Consider the following 17,571-nt stretch of genomic DNA (forward strand, 5'->3'; position numbering starts at 1 on the left):
AAAGGAAAACATGTTCTTCCTACTAATGACTATGCAGTCACAATGGCTGGCTTTCCCTTCCCCGAAAATACAAAGAAAATCAAAAGTTTCGAGTCAATGGACCCCAAAGCGGTCTCCGGGATTTGTCATTTGGTTGTTTATTGTAGTCGAGTTTTGAAAAAGAATATATCGTTAGTCTTTTGTAATAAGTAATTTATTTTTGTGAATCGAGCGTACAGAGGTGAAGTGAGGTGATTCTACCAAGATTCATTCCATCTTTACACGCTACAAAACTTCTCTCTCTTCTTTTCTAATTGATGAAGTGAATAACAATAAAGTGTAAGATCAAGCTGGCAAAGATGAAATCGGCAAATGATCTTTCCGGTGAAATACCAGTAAACACCCTTTTAAACCTGTTACCACCGCCATCAACAACATCAGCTCCATTATCCACAACAAAGATGTCTTCGTCATCGTTGTCATTGTCAACAATATCAACATCAATAATGTCCTCTACTTGATCACTCTTTGCGTTGCTCTTTTTATTACCTTTGCTTTTTCTGTTTTTACCACTTGCACCACCACTAGACCCCTGATCATTGATTTGTAATCTTAAACTCACCAACAACACAAATTGGCCAACACAAATGGCGAATCCACCAAGAAATGCATTGAATGGGAAATTACCAATCAAGAGCACATACACAAATTGTAAAATGCCCAAAGACACCAAAAACACAAGAAACAAGTCAATTAGTTTCAATTTGGGAGTTACGTGGTTGAAATAGTCCCTTGTCGTTGTGTTTATTGCTGATTGAAGTTCGGCAAATGTGGTGGTCACCGATTTAGGTTGCAAGAGGATTGAGTCTGAAACAGGAGTGGATGTGGATGTGGATGTCGATGTCGATGTGTTGTGGTTGCCAGGACTAGATTTTGCGGCGGCAGCAGCAGCAGCAGCTTGGGCTTTCTTGATTGCTGAAGCTTCCTTTTTGGCCATTGTGTTCCTTTCGTTGTAATGGGAGAATTGGCGTCAACTGGTTTATGTCAATGTGTCGTTGTCAATAGAAAGTGGAAAAAAAAAAAGAATCACTCCAACGTGACGAAATTGGATCGGACACGAAGTAAAAGACACAACAGACAAACAGACAGACAGACAGACAGAGAAATGGAAAAACGAAAAAAAATTCAAGGCCTCGCTACAGTCAATACAATAAGAGCTCCATAATTTGTTTCAACAGCAAAAGAGCTTTGACACAACATCCGAAGAAAGCCATTATCTCCTGGCTCTCATAGTATAAAGGAAAAAAGAAAGAGGTAGCATTGAGAAATGGCGGTTCGTCAGTCTGTTCCCTTACAAGGCAAACTTAGTCAACAGTTGAAATCGAATGGTGACGACGGGTCGAGTTACTCGGAATCAATTCCGACTCAGCAACAAGAGCAAGAATTACTGAACAATATACAAGCAGAGAACTATAATGGCCTACAGCAGCAGCAGCAGCAGCAACAACATAATCAAGACACCAGTGATGCGCAAGCCCAACTAATCCTCAACGAACAACAGCAAAGATTAGACCATGCACAAACCACCAATAGCAACCTACGCAAAATATCCCACCCTCCAGTACTACGGATCGTCCCGCCACTCAATTTCTGCCCCGTTGAAAAGCAATTGTACCGATCCGGCCAACCATCAATTATAAACCAACTGTTTTTGAATCAATTGAATTTGAAAACAATACTATGGTTAGCTTCAGAAGAGCCCAACGACGATTTCCTCGACTACTGTCAATCACAACAGATAAATATCGAATACGTGGGGATGTTGAATGAGTATATTGATTTTGACCAACAGCAGCAAATGCAGCCTAGTATGAACCCATGGGATTCGTTAACTGAACCAACGATAACTAGAGCATTGGAGCTTATTGTAGATAAACTGAACTATCCGATGTTGGTGTGTTGTGGAATGGGGAGACATCGTACTGGTACTGTTGTTGGATGTTTGAGGAGGTTGCAAGGGTGGAATTTGGCGAGCGTGAGTGAGGAGTACCGGAGGTTTACTGGTGCTAGAGGTGGACGGATTCTTGTGGAGTTGTTGATTGAGGGGTTTGATGTGCTGCTGGTTGATATTGATCTGGAAAAGGCGCCTGAATGGTTGAAGATCAAGTAAGAAAGATGAGGATGCGGATGAAAGTGGAGGTGGAGAAAGGCAAGGATATTCTTTTGGGAACAACGCATGTGCTTTACTCTGTTGATCAGTTTGGTAATTGACCTAGTAGGGTACTACAGGAAGTGGTTTAAGGTATTGATGTTTAAAAATTGTGAGGTTCGCTCCCAAAGAGGAAAGAGATGTCGGACTTTCACGTTAGAGACTCATTTTTCCAGTATTTGAGGCTTTGGTGATACAAGGGTTTGTATAGTGGTCGGGTGAGAGTGGTAAATGACCTTTTAAATAGAGCATATCAATATATTGGATGTGTGTGATTAGCACGTGTGCAATTGGCATTTGGAAGAGACGTGCATTTGCCACCTGCTGTTAGTTATCTCTTTCCGTGTGTTAGTTAGCGTATTGTGCTGATTGTTGAAAAGTTTTGTTCTGTGTTGTTTCTTATCTCTGTACCTCGGTATTTCAGTATTCTTATCATACGTCATGCAAACTACGCACAAACTAGCCAGTCACGACGTAATTTCTTTCCCCTCGATTTGCTGACACTAAAAGTGTACACACTCACAAACACGCCCCCTCTCCCTTTCAATCTTACATCATAACTATTTTTAAAGTGTAAACGTTGTATCTCGATTTAGACAAACCCCGATCACGGTTTTTATTTTCGTTTTTTTTTGCTCTCCCCCTCCCTTCCCTTATCACACAGAGAGAGATAAAGATAGAGAATTTATACACTTTTGCACTACCTCCAAAAAAAAAAAAAAAAAAAACTCTCACGCACACCCTTTGCGGAGAGAGACACCAGAGAGAACAGAGGAGAAAAGAAGAACAGCCACACAATTCTAACTATTCTTAGCCATTGCCACACATTCAAACAACAACAGCAACATCAGCAACATCATCATCATAATCTATCAGAGCTTCTTCGTCTAATAGAATAAACCACCACCACTACTACTTTTATCACACAACTTTTTGTTTGCGTTCCCTTGATATACTAAAGAAGGCAAATTAAGCATTCAACATCCCCGTCATCAACTCCTTTTTCTCTTATCTTTTTACACGCACACTTCTACAACCACAATCTACATAACAACAGCAACTATGGCAGGTACTTGTGTGAACACTATAAAGTTGTTAGGCTTGGGCTCACTTGGGTTATTAACCTCGTCGCTTATCCAGCAATCCATACAAAACATCCCCAATCTAATCACTCAAATAAATTCAATTTACCAATTACAAATCAGTGCTTTGAATACAAAAGTTAAAGAGACCAAGCTGTATCTTTGGGGTTCAAGGGTTGTTAATGGACTTTTGGCTGGTTTTAGTACTGTATTCTTCACTTTGGCTTTCCAGTATAGTCCTGTTGATGAAAAACATCCGTATTTGGTTTATGCTGCCTTTGGTGCTCCCGTGACTCTTCTTGGTTTGTATATCAAAACCTGGGTTTACGAAGAGAAAATTTTGAAGAAGCAGGATGTATCAGTTTGGAACAAGAAGGAATCTTCATCTGCCAAGACCTCGAACTCGAACTCGAACTCGAACTCGTCCCATGTCCCATCTTCGGTTGTTTCTGCTGACGAAGATGACGACGCTGAAGCGGCTATTTCCAAAGTCAATAGTGTTGATGAATTGGGCAGGTCTTATGTTCATCTTTCCGATGAATCAGGTCTCTCCACTCCAACTTCTTCTCAACCTGCTTCGCCACAAATCAGACATCAAGAAGAAGCAGGAGATGAACCACAAGAGGCATCTTCAAAGGAAGAAGCGGACGTTGATCTTGAAATTGAAGCTACTTTGGCCAAGAAGGAAATCGCCCAAGATTTAGAACACATCAAAACGGGCTATACTATCGGATCTTATATTTCTGGTCTAAGTTTGACCATTGCTATTGTTGGGTTATTTGGAGATTTCTACTTTTTGTGAGAGACGGATGATTTCACTCAAAAATTGAAATTAGGGTAGGTGAGTTTACTAATTATGTTTTCTTTATATATATTAGTCTTATATTATACGAGTTGTTTTAAGAGACGTCTTTTGTAGGGGGTGCCTTTTTAGATTCGTCACCTTTGGACACGCGTAAAAAGAAAAGTAATCACGTGCACATCTTACAAACTATCAACAAACAATCAACACTTTTTTTTTTTTCTTCGTTCACATCCAAACATCCAATCCTTCTTTTCCTTTTTGACATCCAAACACCAACATCAATCCCAAAAGGAAGTACAAACTCGGGGGTTACTCTTTTTTTTTTTTTTTTTGCAACTTCAACTTGTGAAAATATAAACAAAACAACGTCACTAACAGTACCTTCAACTTACTGTGATTGATTGGTCAGCCATTACACAAGTGAAACTATTGGAAACACTTTTGCTTGTTTAACATGGATTACAATTACAATTACGATTCGGCTTTCGGTGACAGTGCTGCAGAAGCTACTGCAGAAGCTACTGCACAAGCAGCTGTGTTTGCTGCTGGTCAACAGCAACATAATCATCATCATTTGCAAGCTGCTGCTCACAATGCACGCGCTACTCAACAGGGTCAAATTAACAGAAACGCACCCGTCAACACTACTACTTCCGCAGGCGATCAATTCCAGATTCCTCCACCACCTCCGCAATTTCATCACCAGTACGCCAAACCTCAAACCAACATCTTTGTCGACAGCGACAACAAGCCGCTTGCATTCTTCATCCCGAACAACGAACCAAATCGCAACAAGTACCGCCGATTGGTGATTCAAAATGGCGGGTTTGTCACTGATGGCGGATTGGACAATGTGATACATGTGTCGAGCCGGGACCATATGGGTGGGTTTGTTCGGATTAATTATATTGAGGATTGTGTGCAAGTGGGACATTTGTTGCCCACGAGCAATTATGTTATTCATGTGGCGGCCCCTTCTTCGCTGCTTGATGATGTTGGGGATGAGCCTATGATCGATGCGTTCTTGGCTCAACAACAGCAACAACAGCAACAACAGCAACAACAGCAACAACAGCAACAACATCATCATCATCAGCAACAGCATCATCATCAGCAACAACAGCATCATCATCAGCAACAACAACATCAGCAACAGCAAAGCAATGCGAATGAGTTTATCAATTTCAGTAGCACGGCCACTCCATCCACTACCAAACCCACGTCATCCACCACCTCCTCCTCCTCAACAACAACAACAACAACAACAATAGCCCAGAAACGAGCACCTCACAAACAAGGTTCCACTCTGAACCGTTTCACCGACGAAAAAGACGCATACATCTTGGAACAAGTTCGCAAAAGGCCCAAATTCCGCCACTCGCACGATTTCTACCGTGAACTAGCCACGCACGACATATTGAGCATGCACACCGGCAACTCCATCCGGGCTCGATTTAGGCGTCATTTGGCACCGCGTTTGGAGTACGTGTACAAGACGAACGAGCGGGGTAAATTGCTCAAGGACAAACTGGGCAATTACATACCTGTCCCCTTGGACCAGTTGGATGGTGGTGAAACGATGAAGACAAAGTTTACTGCCCTGGATGATTACGACTTGTGTTGTTCGGCTATTGCTTACATTAAACAGCAATCCATCTTGCAAGGTTTGGATTATGATGGTACTGATGCCAGCCGAAAGTCCAATTTGCCATATCTGTTTTTCAATACATTGTATCATAAATGGCCCAGGCACCCGTTGCATTCGTGGAGAGATAGGTGTCGGAAGTATATCGCTAATGATTTGGATTATGTGGCGTATAAGCAGTACTACGAGTCGTGTTTGGCGAGGGGTGATGTGCCGCAGGTGTTGACTAAGGTGCCTCAACATGTAGCTAGGTTTAATAAGAGTGTTGGGGAGTTGAAGAGTGATGTGCAGGCGCAAAAGAAGCGGAATAGGGAGAATTCAGACAAGGTTGACGGTGATGGTGATGATGCTACTGCTGGTGAAAATGAGGATGAGATTGAGGATGAGGATGTGGCGTTTGTTGAGAATGCGGAAGCACTTGCTAATGCAGCTGTTGCTGCTGCCAAGGCTCGTGATGAAGAAAATGCACGAAAGATAGAGCAGTCGTTGCAACAACGGAAACGCCAAAAGACGCGACAACAAGCCAAAGCCAAGGACAAGGACAAGGACAAGGACAAGGACAAGGACAAGGACAAGGATCAAGAAGATGAATCTGCACTCGATGAAGAAATCGGTGAATTGAAAAACTCCAACATTGGTGATGCCTTGAATTTTAAATCCTCAAGTCAGAAGGGGAATGGTGATATTGCTGATGATTCTGAATCAGGTTCCGATGTGGATATCGATGATGTGCTCAGCGATCGCATTGAGGTGCCAAAATTGACTGGTCTTGGAACACTTGACGAGGAAGAGGAAGAGGAAGAGGAAGAGGACGAAAAGGGAGGCAATGAAGATGGAGCTCAGGGTGGGTTAACTGAGACCAATGGCCAATCGGAAGAAGAGTCGGGTAACGAAGAATTCTTTTCGGCGCCGACTAGGTCGGACACCTTGGGATCGCACCGTATTGATTCTCTATTGCAATCACAAGTACTGGCGAAGGAGGATAGCATATCGAATCAAGAAGAAGAAGGAGAAGAGAACGAGGACGAGGGGGGAGTTGGCGATGGTGATGATGATGACGATATCCTGGATATAAAACTCGCGTACCTTGCCAATTCAACGCCGTTGATTGACTGTGTTGACCCATCCAAGTTTCTCATATTGCTCAAGCAAAAGAAACCACGAGTGCTATTACTCACTGAGCTTCTCGATGAGAAACGAAGCAGCAGCAATAACGATAGCAAGGAGCAGAGCGATGATAATGATGATGATGATGATGATGTTTCATTGGACGAGATTTTCCTGAAATTGAACTCGCTCGGGTTCAAAAACGCCTTCATTTGCCATATCATCTATGCATGTTCAAGTGATACTTTAGTCATGGTCAACTACATTGCCCAGTTCATCGATACGTTATCTTCTGCAATCAATGAGGCTAGTGAGAAACAAAAGTCCATTCAAGAAAGCAAGAATAAGAAGAAGAAGAAGAGGACGAGAAGCAATGGTGGAGATGGGGATTTTGATTGGGAGACGGAGTTGGTTGATTTCTATTTACCGTTCAAAAAGGCGCCTGTGGGTACTTGGAACAAGACGTTTGATTCTGTTTTGGGTACTGATCAAGAACGCAAGTTATTGAAGTTTAAGAGTTGGCATGAGATTGCCGAGCGTAAGAAGTTTATTGCTTCTTGTGTAGAGGAGGACGAGGAGGAGGACGAAGACGAAGAGGGAGAAAGAGAGGGTGATGAAGATGAAGATGAAGAGTAGAGGGTTGTGTTTATAATTTTGTAATTTTGGCCATAATTTGTATGCGTATTTGTTTGTGTTTGGGCTCCGGGCACCTCCACGTAGCCAACTTGAACCCCCTCCCCTCCCACTGAGGAGACCTAGCAGGATAGTGATGGATGATGCGATTGAAGGATTCCTTTACTTTGCCGAGACCTGAAAATTTAGTTTATATAAATCCATAGAATTGACATAGATACTTACAATGTTACTTTAAAACAAAAAACAAGTCAATATATTTGTATGTATATACATAGCAGTACAATACATACATACATACATACATATACAAAACACGACTAGGCCAAAACAAAACAATAAAACAAATAATGTAAACAGCAAGGGAGAGGAAGTAGTTTCATTCAGGTTGAATATCAATCATGAGCCAAGGAAGCCATTACCAAATCCACCATTTTTGTTCTTCACTAAATCCCCCTTGTTTCGCTGCTTCAACACTTTGATATGAGCTGGGTTTGGCCGGGGGTATAAAATTGAAAGGCAAGCACAAAGTATAAAAAAAAAAAATAAACAGTAAAACAAAACAGTGAGTTAAAAACCAAGTATTGAAAAAAAAAAACAAAAACTGATGTACAGCAATGGGTTCATATGTTGATTAGTTTGACAAGAATCCCCACCATTTTTCAGCATTGTAAGCACCATCAGCCTTCCACAAATCGTTGAAAGCAGTAAACAAAATAGAAGCAGATCCACAAGTGTCCTTAATGGATTGGATAGCAGATTGTTGGTTTTCTTTAGATGGGACAGCCTTGTTGTTGGATTCACCTTTTGATGGCCAGCCGGTTTCGGTGATCAAGACATTCTTCTTGTTTCCGCAAGCGGTTGAGACTCTTTGGATTTGAGACAAGACCCATTGACCAGCTTGGTCAGCGGAGTAGCCACCGTCAAAGAAACAGTGAGCGTTGACGGCAATGTAGTCAGAGTAGTCACACAAGTCTGGGTTGTTGATGACAGCGATAAAAGTATCAACAGAGACAACTGGGCCAGAGTAACCGGCGGATTGCAAAGATGATTTGGCTTGGTCAACGTAGGATTTGATTTGGGATGGGTTGGCTTGACCAGAGTTGACCAATTCGTTACCGACTGAGACGGTGTGGATGTCGTCCCATGAACCATGAGCCTTGACTGCATCAGCAATAGCTTGGACACCAGAAGAGATGGATGAAACATCGTAGATACCAGCGAAAACCTTTTGGGATGAGGTCTTGGCTTGCAAGACTTGAGCGACTTGGTCACAGTCAACGCCGTACAATCTAATGACATCGAACCCCTTCAATTGAGAAACTTCGGAAGCAATTTGCGATGAAGTCTTACAGTTACCATTGTCGGCGTAAGGAGTGTAAGTGACACCCTTGGCACCACCGGAACCGACACCAGATGAAGAACCTGAGTCAGAAGATGATGAAGAAGAAGAGCCACTAGCTGAAGAAGCAGAAGATGCAGCAACAGAAGTATCAGCATTTGCAGCAGTGGAGGCTGGTTGGTTTTGAGGAGCATCAGTGACTTGGCTAGCTGGTGATTGAGCAGTTTCAACAGAGGCTGGAGTAAAAGTGGTGGTGGCTTCACCAGCACCCAAAGTGACAACAACAACATTGGTTTGAGTAACAACGTGAACGGCTCTCTTTTCTTCGTTGTGTTTGTGGTGTTGATGTTGTTGTTGGTTAATGGCCAATGGAGCAGCCAAAGCTTGAGCCAACAAGGCGGTGGAAATGATAGTCTTGTACAACATTTTGTAATAGGTTCTTGATTAAAGAATGAGCGTAGTAGTAAATTTGAACAATTAGCGAGTAGTACTAAAGTTGGATAAATGAAAGTAGTTGTTGGAATCTAAGAACTTCTAAAGGATATAATAAAGTGTAAGGAACGACTGATAGAAGTTAAGTTAGACGGTTAGTTGTGGTGAAAAGAAAGAGGAATGGGAATAGGATTGTTGGAATTATTTTTTTTTATAAAACAAAAAAAAATTTTGTCCATTCGTTGGTGGGCGGTGAAATGTATTTGAGAGAGAGAGAGAGAGAGAAAATTCTGTTGTGGTTGTTGTTGTTGTTGTTGTTTACTGTTTAGTGTGTATACTATTGTGTTGTGTTGTGTTGTGTTGTGTTGTATTATTTTTGTGATCAAACTTTTGATTATTTCTTATTCTATTGTATGTTTGTATTTTTTTGTTAATTTAATATTGATGTATGGATGTGTGGTTGCTGTTTACAGTTTGACTAAAAATGGTTAATATAAAATACATTTGTGTTTGTGTAAATAACCTCAAACGTAAACAAAACAAAAAAAATTTTCTACATAAACGAATGGAGCCTAAAGGGGAAGGGATTGGAGCCTAGAACAAATCCTTCAGTGAAGTTGTATATTCCGAGTAATCCGAGAGAGAGAGAGAGAGCAAGCTCTTTTCACAATGAATCCGGTTCAGACGGGTGATTAATGCTCTGTCCATACCTATACCTACTCTCCACTCATAGCATAGTCGAAGTGAATGGACGCGTCTTGTGTTGATATCAATAAAGGGATAAGATGAATACGAAATGGCTGTATCGAATGAGAATGCCGAAGGAGGGGCTTTTGTTTTCCGCCGCTCCTCTCGCCCCAAATCGTCCCCCCCCCCCCCTTATGCATCCCTCTCCCCCTTGCATTTTCCAGGTCGGTCGTCGTAAGGTAATATTGTACGTTGGAAGAAAATGAAAATGAAAAAAAAAAAAAAAATTAAAGATTGACGCATAACTTTCCCCTTTTGAAGTAGAATTGAAAGACATAGAAAAAATCAAAACACGTGCAGTTTACAATAGAGAAGAAAAGAATAATTCCTGTATATAAATATGCAGTTGAGCTAAAGATCAATAGGAGGAACTTTTGGTGTTTGTGTTGTATTGTGTTGTATTGTGTTGTATTATTCTTGTCTCTCTCTCTCTCTCTCTCTTTCTCTCTTTTGATCACCTGTACACGTCTTATACAACTTAGATTTTTCTTTTCTTAGTATTTAAATAATATATATGTGTATCTACTGGTCTTTCTCCAAATACGCTTCTTTAGGAATAGCCAGCAATATCAAAACTGTAAACTTAGTAGTTGTAGTTTGCAACCACCAACCACTTCTACGGCATGATATGATATGATATGAACATGACAATATTACTACTAGAGTAGCAAACTCAACATCAATCTAGTTTAAAGAAATAAACTTCTCCTTTGTTGAAGTGGTCCGTCATATATGAATTATTTTTTTTTTCATTGGCAACTCATTGCAGATCCCCTCTGCGCTGAATGGCTGCTTTATATTATTCGCATGGTGGTGCTAGATGCACCAATTCTTAACTTTCCGCCGGCAGTTTCATTCAGCACCTTTGGTAGAGGAGAAGATTATGTCCAATGCTACGTTAAACTTGTCATCATCAGCTCTTGCTTTCCTTCGCATCTAAAAACTGAAGGGCAAGGAGGGAGGAAGAGTACTTCATTAGATTTAAAACAGTGTATTTTCCACTCCTCGCATAACGTAACCTGGTTGACCCTTGCAATGCCACGATCTCATTTGCCCTATCTTTCCTTCTCATCGTATAGATTTTGTTCTATTGTCTTTTGGTTTTGTGTTTAATTACCTTTTTTTATGAGCACACAAAACTCAAGATTGTCTCATATAAGCGAAACGGCATACATACTTCCATCAAATACATAACCTCCTATCCTCTCAGTCTTTACGGGAAAATGGATTGGAAAGACGTGACTTGACTTACACTCTATTAACTGCACATTTATACATTTGGAAACATGTACGAAGCAGAAACTACTCTCAAATGCTCTTGGCACTTCCTGTAAATCAAACCTAGCTTTAATTATTTTGGCTAGTCTTTATACAAAATCTAGATTCGTTCAAACTTAAGTCCTATTGTTGCAACTCATCTATGAAAAAAAATTGAGTCACAAACAGCAAAAGTACACCCTTCTGTCTATGAAAATTTCTCAATACAAGCTTTTTACAGCGAGTTATATCCACAATTTTGTGTCTAATGAGGTACAGTTTCAAGTACCACAATCTACATGGACAACTCGGAACCTCCAAGCGGACAACGGCATATAGGGTTCACACAGACCCAAAAACATAGCTCAAATTCTCCATCTACTTACAACAAAACGATTTAGTGCATCTTCTTTAGTATATCGCTCAATTTTGGTTTTTGTAGCTCATTGTCTGAGCCGCTGCTGCTGCTGCCACTGCTGCTTGAGGATCGTCTTCGCTTTGTCCCTCTTTCTTGGCCATTTCCACCTCTCACGTTATCAACCACGTCCTTACCACTGCCCTTACTCTCGTCAGCGCTTGTTGATCGGCGAAATGATTCTCTGGATGGTGTTCTTGATCTGCTACGTGAGTAACTATTCGACCGACTTCTCGAAAAACTTTGACTGCGGCTTCTCGAATAGCTTCCGCTGCGACTGTGGCTGTTGCTACCGCTGCCGCTGCTGCTGCTGCTGCCGCCGCTTCGCGAATAGCTATAACTTGATCCACGACTGCTCAGACCCCGGATACGGTTCCTTCCTCTGCCTCTCGCCAGCGGCGGTAAATTATTCAACACATGACGCATCTCTTCCGTCAACACACCCAACCCAATCGCAGTGAAGAAATTGATTGAGAATCGCAAATGTTCAGCATCATCCTCATCAACATCAACAACAGGAAACACTCCATTCAACCCGCGTTTCACGTACGAATCGTTAATCAATCTCGCTTTAATCTCATCAATACCCAACTCTTCAACCATCTCTTGAAATATAAACTTGAGCAAGATCCGTCTTGCAGGGTTAGTATCTTGTTGAGTAATGCGTACGTCATCCCATGCTTTATCTAAAGGTACAACGTCAGCAGCAAACAAGTGTCCAAAGAATTTACCAATGTTTCGTAATGCATTGGCTTCAAAGTTCTCAATTGTGGAATAATAGTGTTTGAATAGTGTTATGAAGTTGTTTTGCCAATGATGGTTCTTCCCGCAAAGGATTTCACCAATGACGCCAAAATACTTTGAGTATGTTTTCTCTTGTGAACAACATTTGATGATCATGTCGCAAAGAGTTTGTGAGCTTTGTTGCTGTTGTTGTAATTGATATTGTGAAGTGGATTTTGTGCTTGATTGTGGCTGAGACCGTTGGCGACTAAGCTTGAGAAGTTTGTGTACTGCTTCCTCAGACGACATTGATGACATGACTGTCAAATAAACTTGCTTTTGATATTGGATAAGATCGGATTGTGTCATGTCTGATACAATTTCAGCCGGTCTGGATATAGCATTTTCCTTCGCTGGCTCAGGTGCGTTGTCGACACCTCCCTCTTCATCTACGTCGTCATCTTGTAGTATTTCTTTCCGTAATGCATCGTATTCCTTTTCATGTCTGTCAAACTCTTTGTCATAGTGATACACATTCAAATAATCCTTTGAGGTTATTACTTCTTGCAAATCCAACACGTGAGTTTGCTTATCCTCGTCATCAACTAGATCCAACTGTTTATCAATCAATGGGATCGACTTGAATTGCAGTTGACCAAGTTTCAATAAATTCCGCAACGAGTTCTGCGATTTGTAGCTCAACCCATCTTGATCCTCCTGTACCAAATCTTTAACCCGATTCAAAATCACCGTTGTTGGCACTCTTGATTTCAAAATTAAGAATCGACCAACAACTTTGAAAATCTCGGTACATAATACAACATCACCATTCGTCACTGGGGATTCCAAAAGTAACTGGATAATCTGAAGTAATGTAACCTCATTCACAACTTGATGCATAGTCAAACAACTCAAGAATTGCAATGAAGATTTGCACAATGCAGAGTCATCAGTTGTGTATGCCAATTTGAATTGGAGGACAATTCGACTCGAGATTAGTTTCCCAATTGAACCGATTTTGGAATTTATCACATCTATTACGGATGCGTATAGTGACGATTTTCCAGGATTTCGAAGTTGATGATGCATGAGTGACCGAACTAGTAGTCCACGTCCTCTTTTAATGTTGAGTGTGAATAACTCAAAGATAGATGTTTGGATGTTAGAATTGGTCAAGTTTTTCACAATCTTATCGATGGAGTGTTGTAGTTCCACCCATTTCTTCCGCTGTACCTCCTCATCTGTTGCGCTGGATGCACCGGTGGTAGCACTTGCACCATTCATGAGTTCGGTTTTGGGGTGTTGATGATATTTGGACAATCTTCGAAAATGCTCATCCTATTTTGGTGCGGCTTTTTCTCATTTGAAAATTTCGCATCCCCCATCCCATCTCAATATCATCCACCTTCTAAAAAAAAAAGCACATTTTCTCCCTTCCCCCTCATGAAGATCATTAGACAGAGCATAGCTAAGCATGCTGGTAGGATACTACATGCGCCTCGCTCAGAAACCAAGGAAGCTCGAACAAAAATCAACCTCCGCAAGAAGCTCGATGATATAATGGAGAATAACGGTGAAATGCTTCGGCACAATAGGCAATCTGTGGAAAGGATACAAAAACAAGCTAGAGATGATCAAGCTCTTTCGCGGGCTTATAACACCCTAAGGCGAGCTTATGACTCAGTTACGTTTATTGACAAGGATGGTAAACCATTCAGTGTGGATAAACTACGAATGAAGGACCTTAAATTTAGAAACAAACAGTCAAGACTTGTATTTGACAATGTAATGAGAGTCAAAGATATGACCAAAAAACAAGTTAATCGAGGTTTGGCAATGACGCTACTAGGAACAAATCAAAAACAATTGGATGACCCGTATTTTGTGACAAAAAATGTTGTTGATCTCCTAGCTTTTGATCAGGATGCAAAGCGTGCCAACTACTTGTGCCGAATCACTCCCAAAAATGCAATAGTGGCAATGAACACAATCATGGAATGGCATTTTGACAGGAAAGACCAAAAGCGTGGGATCAAGTCTTTTAACGAACGAAGGGACTTTGGCGTGCCTTGTGACTCATACACATATCTCAAGTTTTTTGACGGGGTGGCCAAGACCAGTGAATGGGGCAAAGTTGGTGATGTAATGTGTGATCGGATGATTGAAACTTTTAAATCTGCAAGAACTAAGTTCTTCCAGGACGATGACAAAATGACGACGTCGGTTTTCAATGCATGTTTGAGTATTTTGGTCAAGAATTTTGCCTATAGGCAAGTGAAAGCATGGCTGTTTTTTGATGAGTTGATTGAAAATAAGGAGCTAGGCATCAAAGGTATCAACCCTGATGCTCAAACATTCACGATCCTTCTACAAGGGCTCCGCAAATACTCTGATCATGAAAAACACAAAATTTTAACAAATACAAAACTTTCTTCTCATGAGCGTATAGTCAAGCTTTTGGATTTGGAGGCTGGTCATATCAAGGCTGCGGATATCATTTTCGAAAAAGTGAAGACAGTGGCAGCTCCGCCTGCCCCCACATCAAGCCCCGAACAGGACAAGAAAAACATTGCAAAGTGGAGGAAAAATCGACTTGAGATTGATTTCCCACTTATTACCACTTACGTAAGCAGTTTTTGCAGTCGTGATTCGGGCACTGGGCTTGATTTGAAAAGTGGATCGCACTATTTGTATAATGAAAAGACATTGGAGATTCTTCGTAGTGTGTCATCTGAAGTCGAGGCCATATTGAGTTTTTTGGAGCAAGATGATGGTGGCAAGGTGAATGAGCCAATAACTGCTTCGTCCAAGGTCAAAGAGTATACCGATTTGAGGATAAAATCGGCTGTCAATGGTGCAAAAAATACACAATTGAGCTATGTTTCAAAAATTGATGAGCTAATTCCAACAAACGTTGTCAAGGAACTTGGCACCATCCCCATAAACCCGCAGGTCTATATCCCCTACCTCGACAAGTTCAAGTCTTTTTCAGAACCATTGATTGATTTTAAGCGTGATTGGTCAATTTTTGAAAACCCATCCACCAAAGCTAAAAAATCAAAAGACGAGTTGGAAAGAGCAGAACAGCGTCAATATTCAGTCAATGCATACATTTTGAACCAGGTTTTTGACAGTCTTATAAATATGGGTAAATTCAAACAGTTTGTACAAGCATTTTGGTTCTCCATGATTCAATGGGGCGGCGTTAGATTGTACACTGCTGATTTGAAAAAGTACAATGTTTTGGACGATTTCTTAAACAAGGCTCAGATTCGCAAACACCAAGATGCTAGAGTGCCGTCCATTATAGATGATGTCATGTTTAACTCCTTTATTTATAAAGTTGCCGAGCATGGAAGAGTGAATGGTTCAACGAGGTCAAACTTGGTATTGGAGATGTTTGCAGCATTGACATACTCCAAGTACCGCGTTGGGAGTATAGAAATAAGCCAAAATCATATCGACCATATCTGCTCCACTTTGGTCAAGGACTTGCATTATTATAATGATTCAATTAAAAAGAAACAGTACAGTACCAAGCCACATATAACCCAATCTCAATTGCGAGAGTTTCTCAACAACTTGAATGTATTTGGTCAAGTTCATGCCGCTTATATGAACAAGTCACAACTCATTGTTGCATCGAATGCGTTCTATCAGTTTATGGATAAAGTCAACAAGACGTTACTTTCTGCAAATTGGGTGGGAGTTGACAACGATAGGCATAGGCTACATTTCTACAAGCTTTTGATTAGGGCAAGCATTCGCTATTACAAACCCAGGTTTATGGTGAGCAAAACTGATCCAAAGACGTATTGTGTCTCTATAGAGACTGCAGTGAAGGAATCACTCAAGATAATAAATGGTATCGAAAACCTAGACGGCGGTGACAAGAAATTGCGGATAGCTTTTAAGAGATTGCTAAACTTGAAAGTAACCGAATTGAACAAGGAGCAGTATGAAGCGTTTCTCAAAGATATTTACCAGTTGATCGATCTTGATGAGAGCAACACAGTGACACATGGTATTGGTGAATTGGATTCTCGAGACACTTGTGGTACTGAGGCTTCTGACCCTGTCGAACTGGACAAAACAGATGCGGTGAAAGAAGCCCACCACGAGTCTCAGCACTGAGCATCGCTACCACTTGTGGCACAACAAAAAAAAATATATACATGTATATATATATATTGGGTCACAATCCCCGATCCCACTCTGTACATAGAACCTACGCCCACGAGACGACATACAGACAATGTCAAATCCTGTAATATTCATAGACGATCCCATTGCAAAAGATTACACCCCTCTCATTGAAAAAGTCTTGTCAATAGTCAATGGAGTTGACAGATTGGACATTGTCATCAAAACTGAAATCACCAATGTCACCCATTTGAACGAGATACTTTACCACTACTATAACCACGTCAGGACTTCGATTGATGGGTTGCCATTATTTGATTATACATTCTCGATAAATATTATATTCAACATTTCACACAAGAAATTGCTCAAATTGTCATTAAAGTGGAACCATGCCTTTATTGCTGAGCAAGAACTGGATATATTTCAAAATGTACCCCTTGCTCATACATCACTTGACACCAAACTCGCACAGTCGGGCTATCCTTCTAAGTGCAACAAGGTCAGGAAACAATTTCACACCACTGCAGTGGGGGGAACTTTCGACCATTTACACGATGGTCACAAGATTCTTCTCTCAATGGCATATTTCCTCACTTCGAAAAGATTGATTATTGGAATCACCGGTCCGGAGTTGTTGCAAAACAAGAAATTCAGTGACGTTCTCGAACCATTCGGTAAACGGCAAAACTCAGTTGTTCAGTTCCTTGATTTAATAATGGATGAAATTGTGCATTATGAAATTTATCAAATTAATGATGTTTGTGGTCCTACTGGCTACATTGATGCTATAGATGGACTAGTCATAAGTCATGAGACTCTTTCAGGTGGTGAGTTTGTCAACAAGTATAGACGCGAGCACGGGTTTAAAGAGTTGGACTTGACGGCGATCAAAGTGATTGGAGATTCGGATTCAAATGCAGAGAATAAATGGAAAGGTAAAATCAGCTCGACAGATATTCGAGAACGAGAATTGGAAAGAAGGAAACAGCGTAGTCAGAGCTAGTGTTTTGCATGTAGAGAGATATCAAAGTATAGATTGTACCTTTAGA

At 40.9% G+C, this 17,571-nt stretch overlaps 8 protein-coding genes across 8 annotated transcripts; 5 read left to right on the top strand and 3 right to left on the bottom strand. All coding sequences in view use genetic code 12, as the record gives it.

Moving 5' to 3' along the window:
* Positions 1-289: 289 nt before the first annotated feature.
* KGF57_003979 (dolichyl-diphosphooligosaccharide-protein glycotransferase) lies at positions 290-976 on the bottom strand (the record flags this gene model as incomplete). Its single annotated transcript, XM_051753452.1, has 1 exon — positions 290-976. The coding sequence occupies one exon, from the start codon at positions 974-976 to the stop codon at positions 290-292; it is 687 nt and encodes a 228-aa protein (XP_051607554.1).
* A 330-nt stretch (positions 977-1,306) lies between these two features.
* On the top strand, positions 1,307-2,149 carry OCA1 (putative tyrosine protein phosphatase; the record flags this gene model as incomplete). The annotated part of the gene is made up of 1 exon (XM_051753453.1): positions 1,307-2,149. The coding sequence occupies one exon, from the start codon at positions 1,307-1,309 to the stop codon at positions 2,147-2,149; it is 843 nt and encodes a 280-aa protein (XP_051607555.1).
* A 1,101-nt stretch (positions 2,150-3,250) lies between these two features.
* Positions 3,251-4,072, top strand: KGF57_003981 (uncharacterized protein; the record flags this gene model as incomplete). The annotated part of the gene is made up of 1 exon (XM_051753454.1): positions 3,251-4,072. One exon carries the CDS (start codon positions 3,251-3,253, stop codon positions 4,070-4,072), a length of 822 nt encoding a protein of 273 aa, XP_051607556.1.
* A 457-nt stretch (positions 4,073-4,529) lies between these two features.
* Positions 4,530-7,463, top strand: RAP1 (DNA-binding transcription factor; the record flags this gene model as incomplete). Its single annotated transcript, XM_051753455.1, has 1 exon — positions 4,530-7,463. The coding sequence occupies one exon, from the start codon at positions 4,530-4,532 to the stop codon at positions 7,461-7,463; it is 2,934 nt and encodes a 977-aa protein (XP_051607557.1).
* Positions 7,464-8,094: 631 nt separating this feature from the next.
* On the bottom strand, positions 8,095-9,228 carry MP65 (putative family 17 glucosidase; the record flags this gene model as incomplete). Its single annotated transcript, XM_051753456.1, has 1 exon — positions 8,095-9,228. The coding sequence occupies one exon, from the start codon at positions 9,226-9,228 to the stop codon at positions 8,095-8,097; it is 1,134 nt and encodes a 377-aa protein (XP_051607558.1).
* A 2,407-nt stretch (positions 9,229-11,635) lies between these two features.
* CWC22 (U2-type spliceosomal complex subunit) lies at positions 11,636-13,660 on the bottom strand (the record flags this gene model as incomplete). The annotated part of the gene is made up of 1 exon (XM_051753457.1): positions 11,636-13,660. The coding sequence occupies one exon, from the start codon at positions 13,658-13,660 to the stop codon at positions 11,636-11,638; it is 2,025 nt and encodes a 674-aa protein (XP_051607559.1).
* A 159-nt stretch (positions 13,661-13,819) lies between these two features.
* Positions 13,820-16,510, top strand: KGF57_003985 (uncharacterized protein; the record flags this gene model as incomplete). The annotated part of the gene is made up of 1 exon (XM_051753458.1): positions 13,820-16,510. One exon carries the CDS (start codon positions 13,820-13,822, stop codon positions 16,508-16,510), a length of 2,691 nt encoding a protein of 896 aa, XP_051607560.1.
* Positions 16,511-16,631: 121 nt separating this feature from the next.
* Positions 16,632-17,525, top strand: KGF57_003986 (putative pantetheine-phosphate adenylyltransferase; the record flags this gene model as incomplete). Its single annotated transcript, XM_051753459.1, has 1 exon — positions 16,632-17,525. The coding sequence occupies one exon, from the start codon at positions 16,632-16,634 to the stop codon at positions 17,523-17,525; it is 894 nt and encodes a 297-aa protein (XP_051607561.1).
* Between the last annotated feature and the right edge of the window lie 46 nt (positions 17,526-17,571).

This window comes from Candida theae, assembly GCF_024610275.1.
Source record: "Candida theae strain CBS 12239 chromosome Unknown scaffold24, whole genome shotgun sequence".
Classification (NCBI taxonomy): Eukaryota; Fungi; Ascomycota; class Pichiomycetes; order Serinales; family Debaryomycetaceae; genus Lodderomyces; species Lodderomyces theae.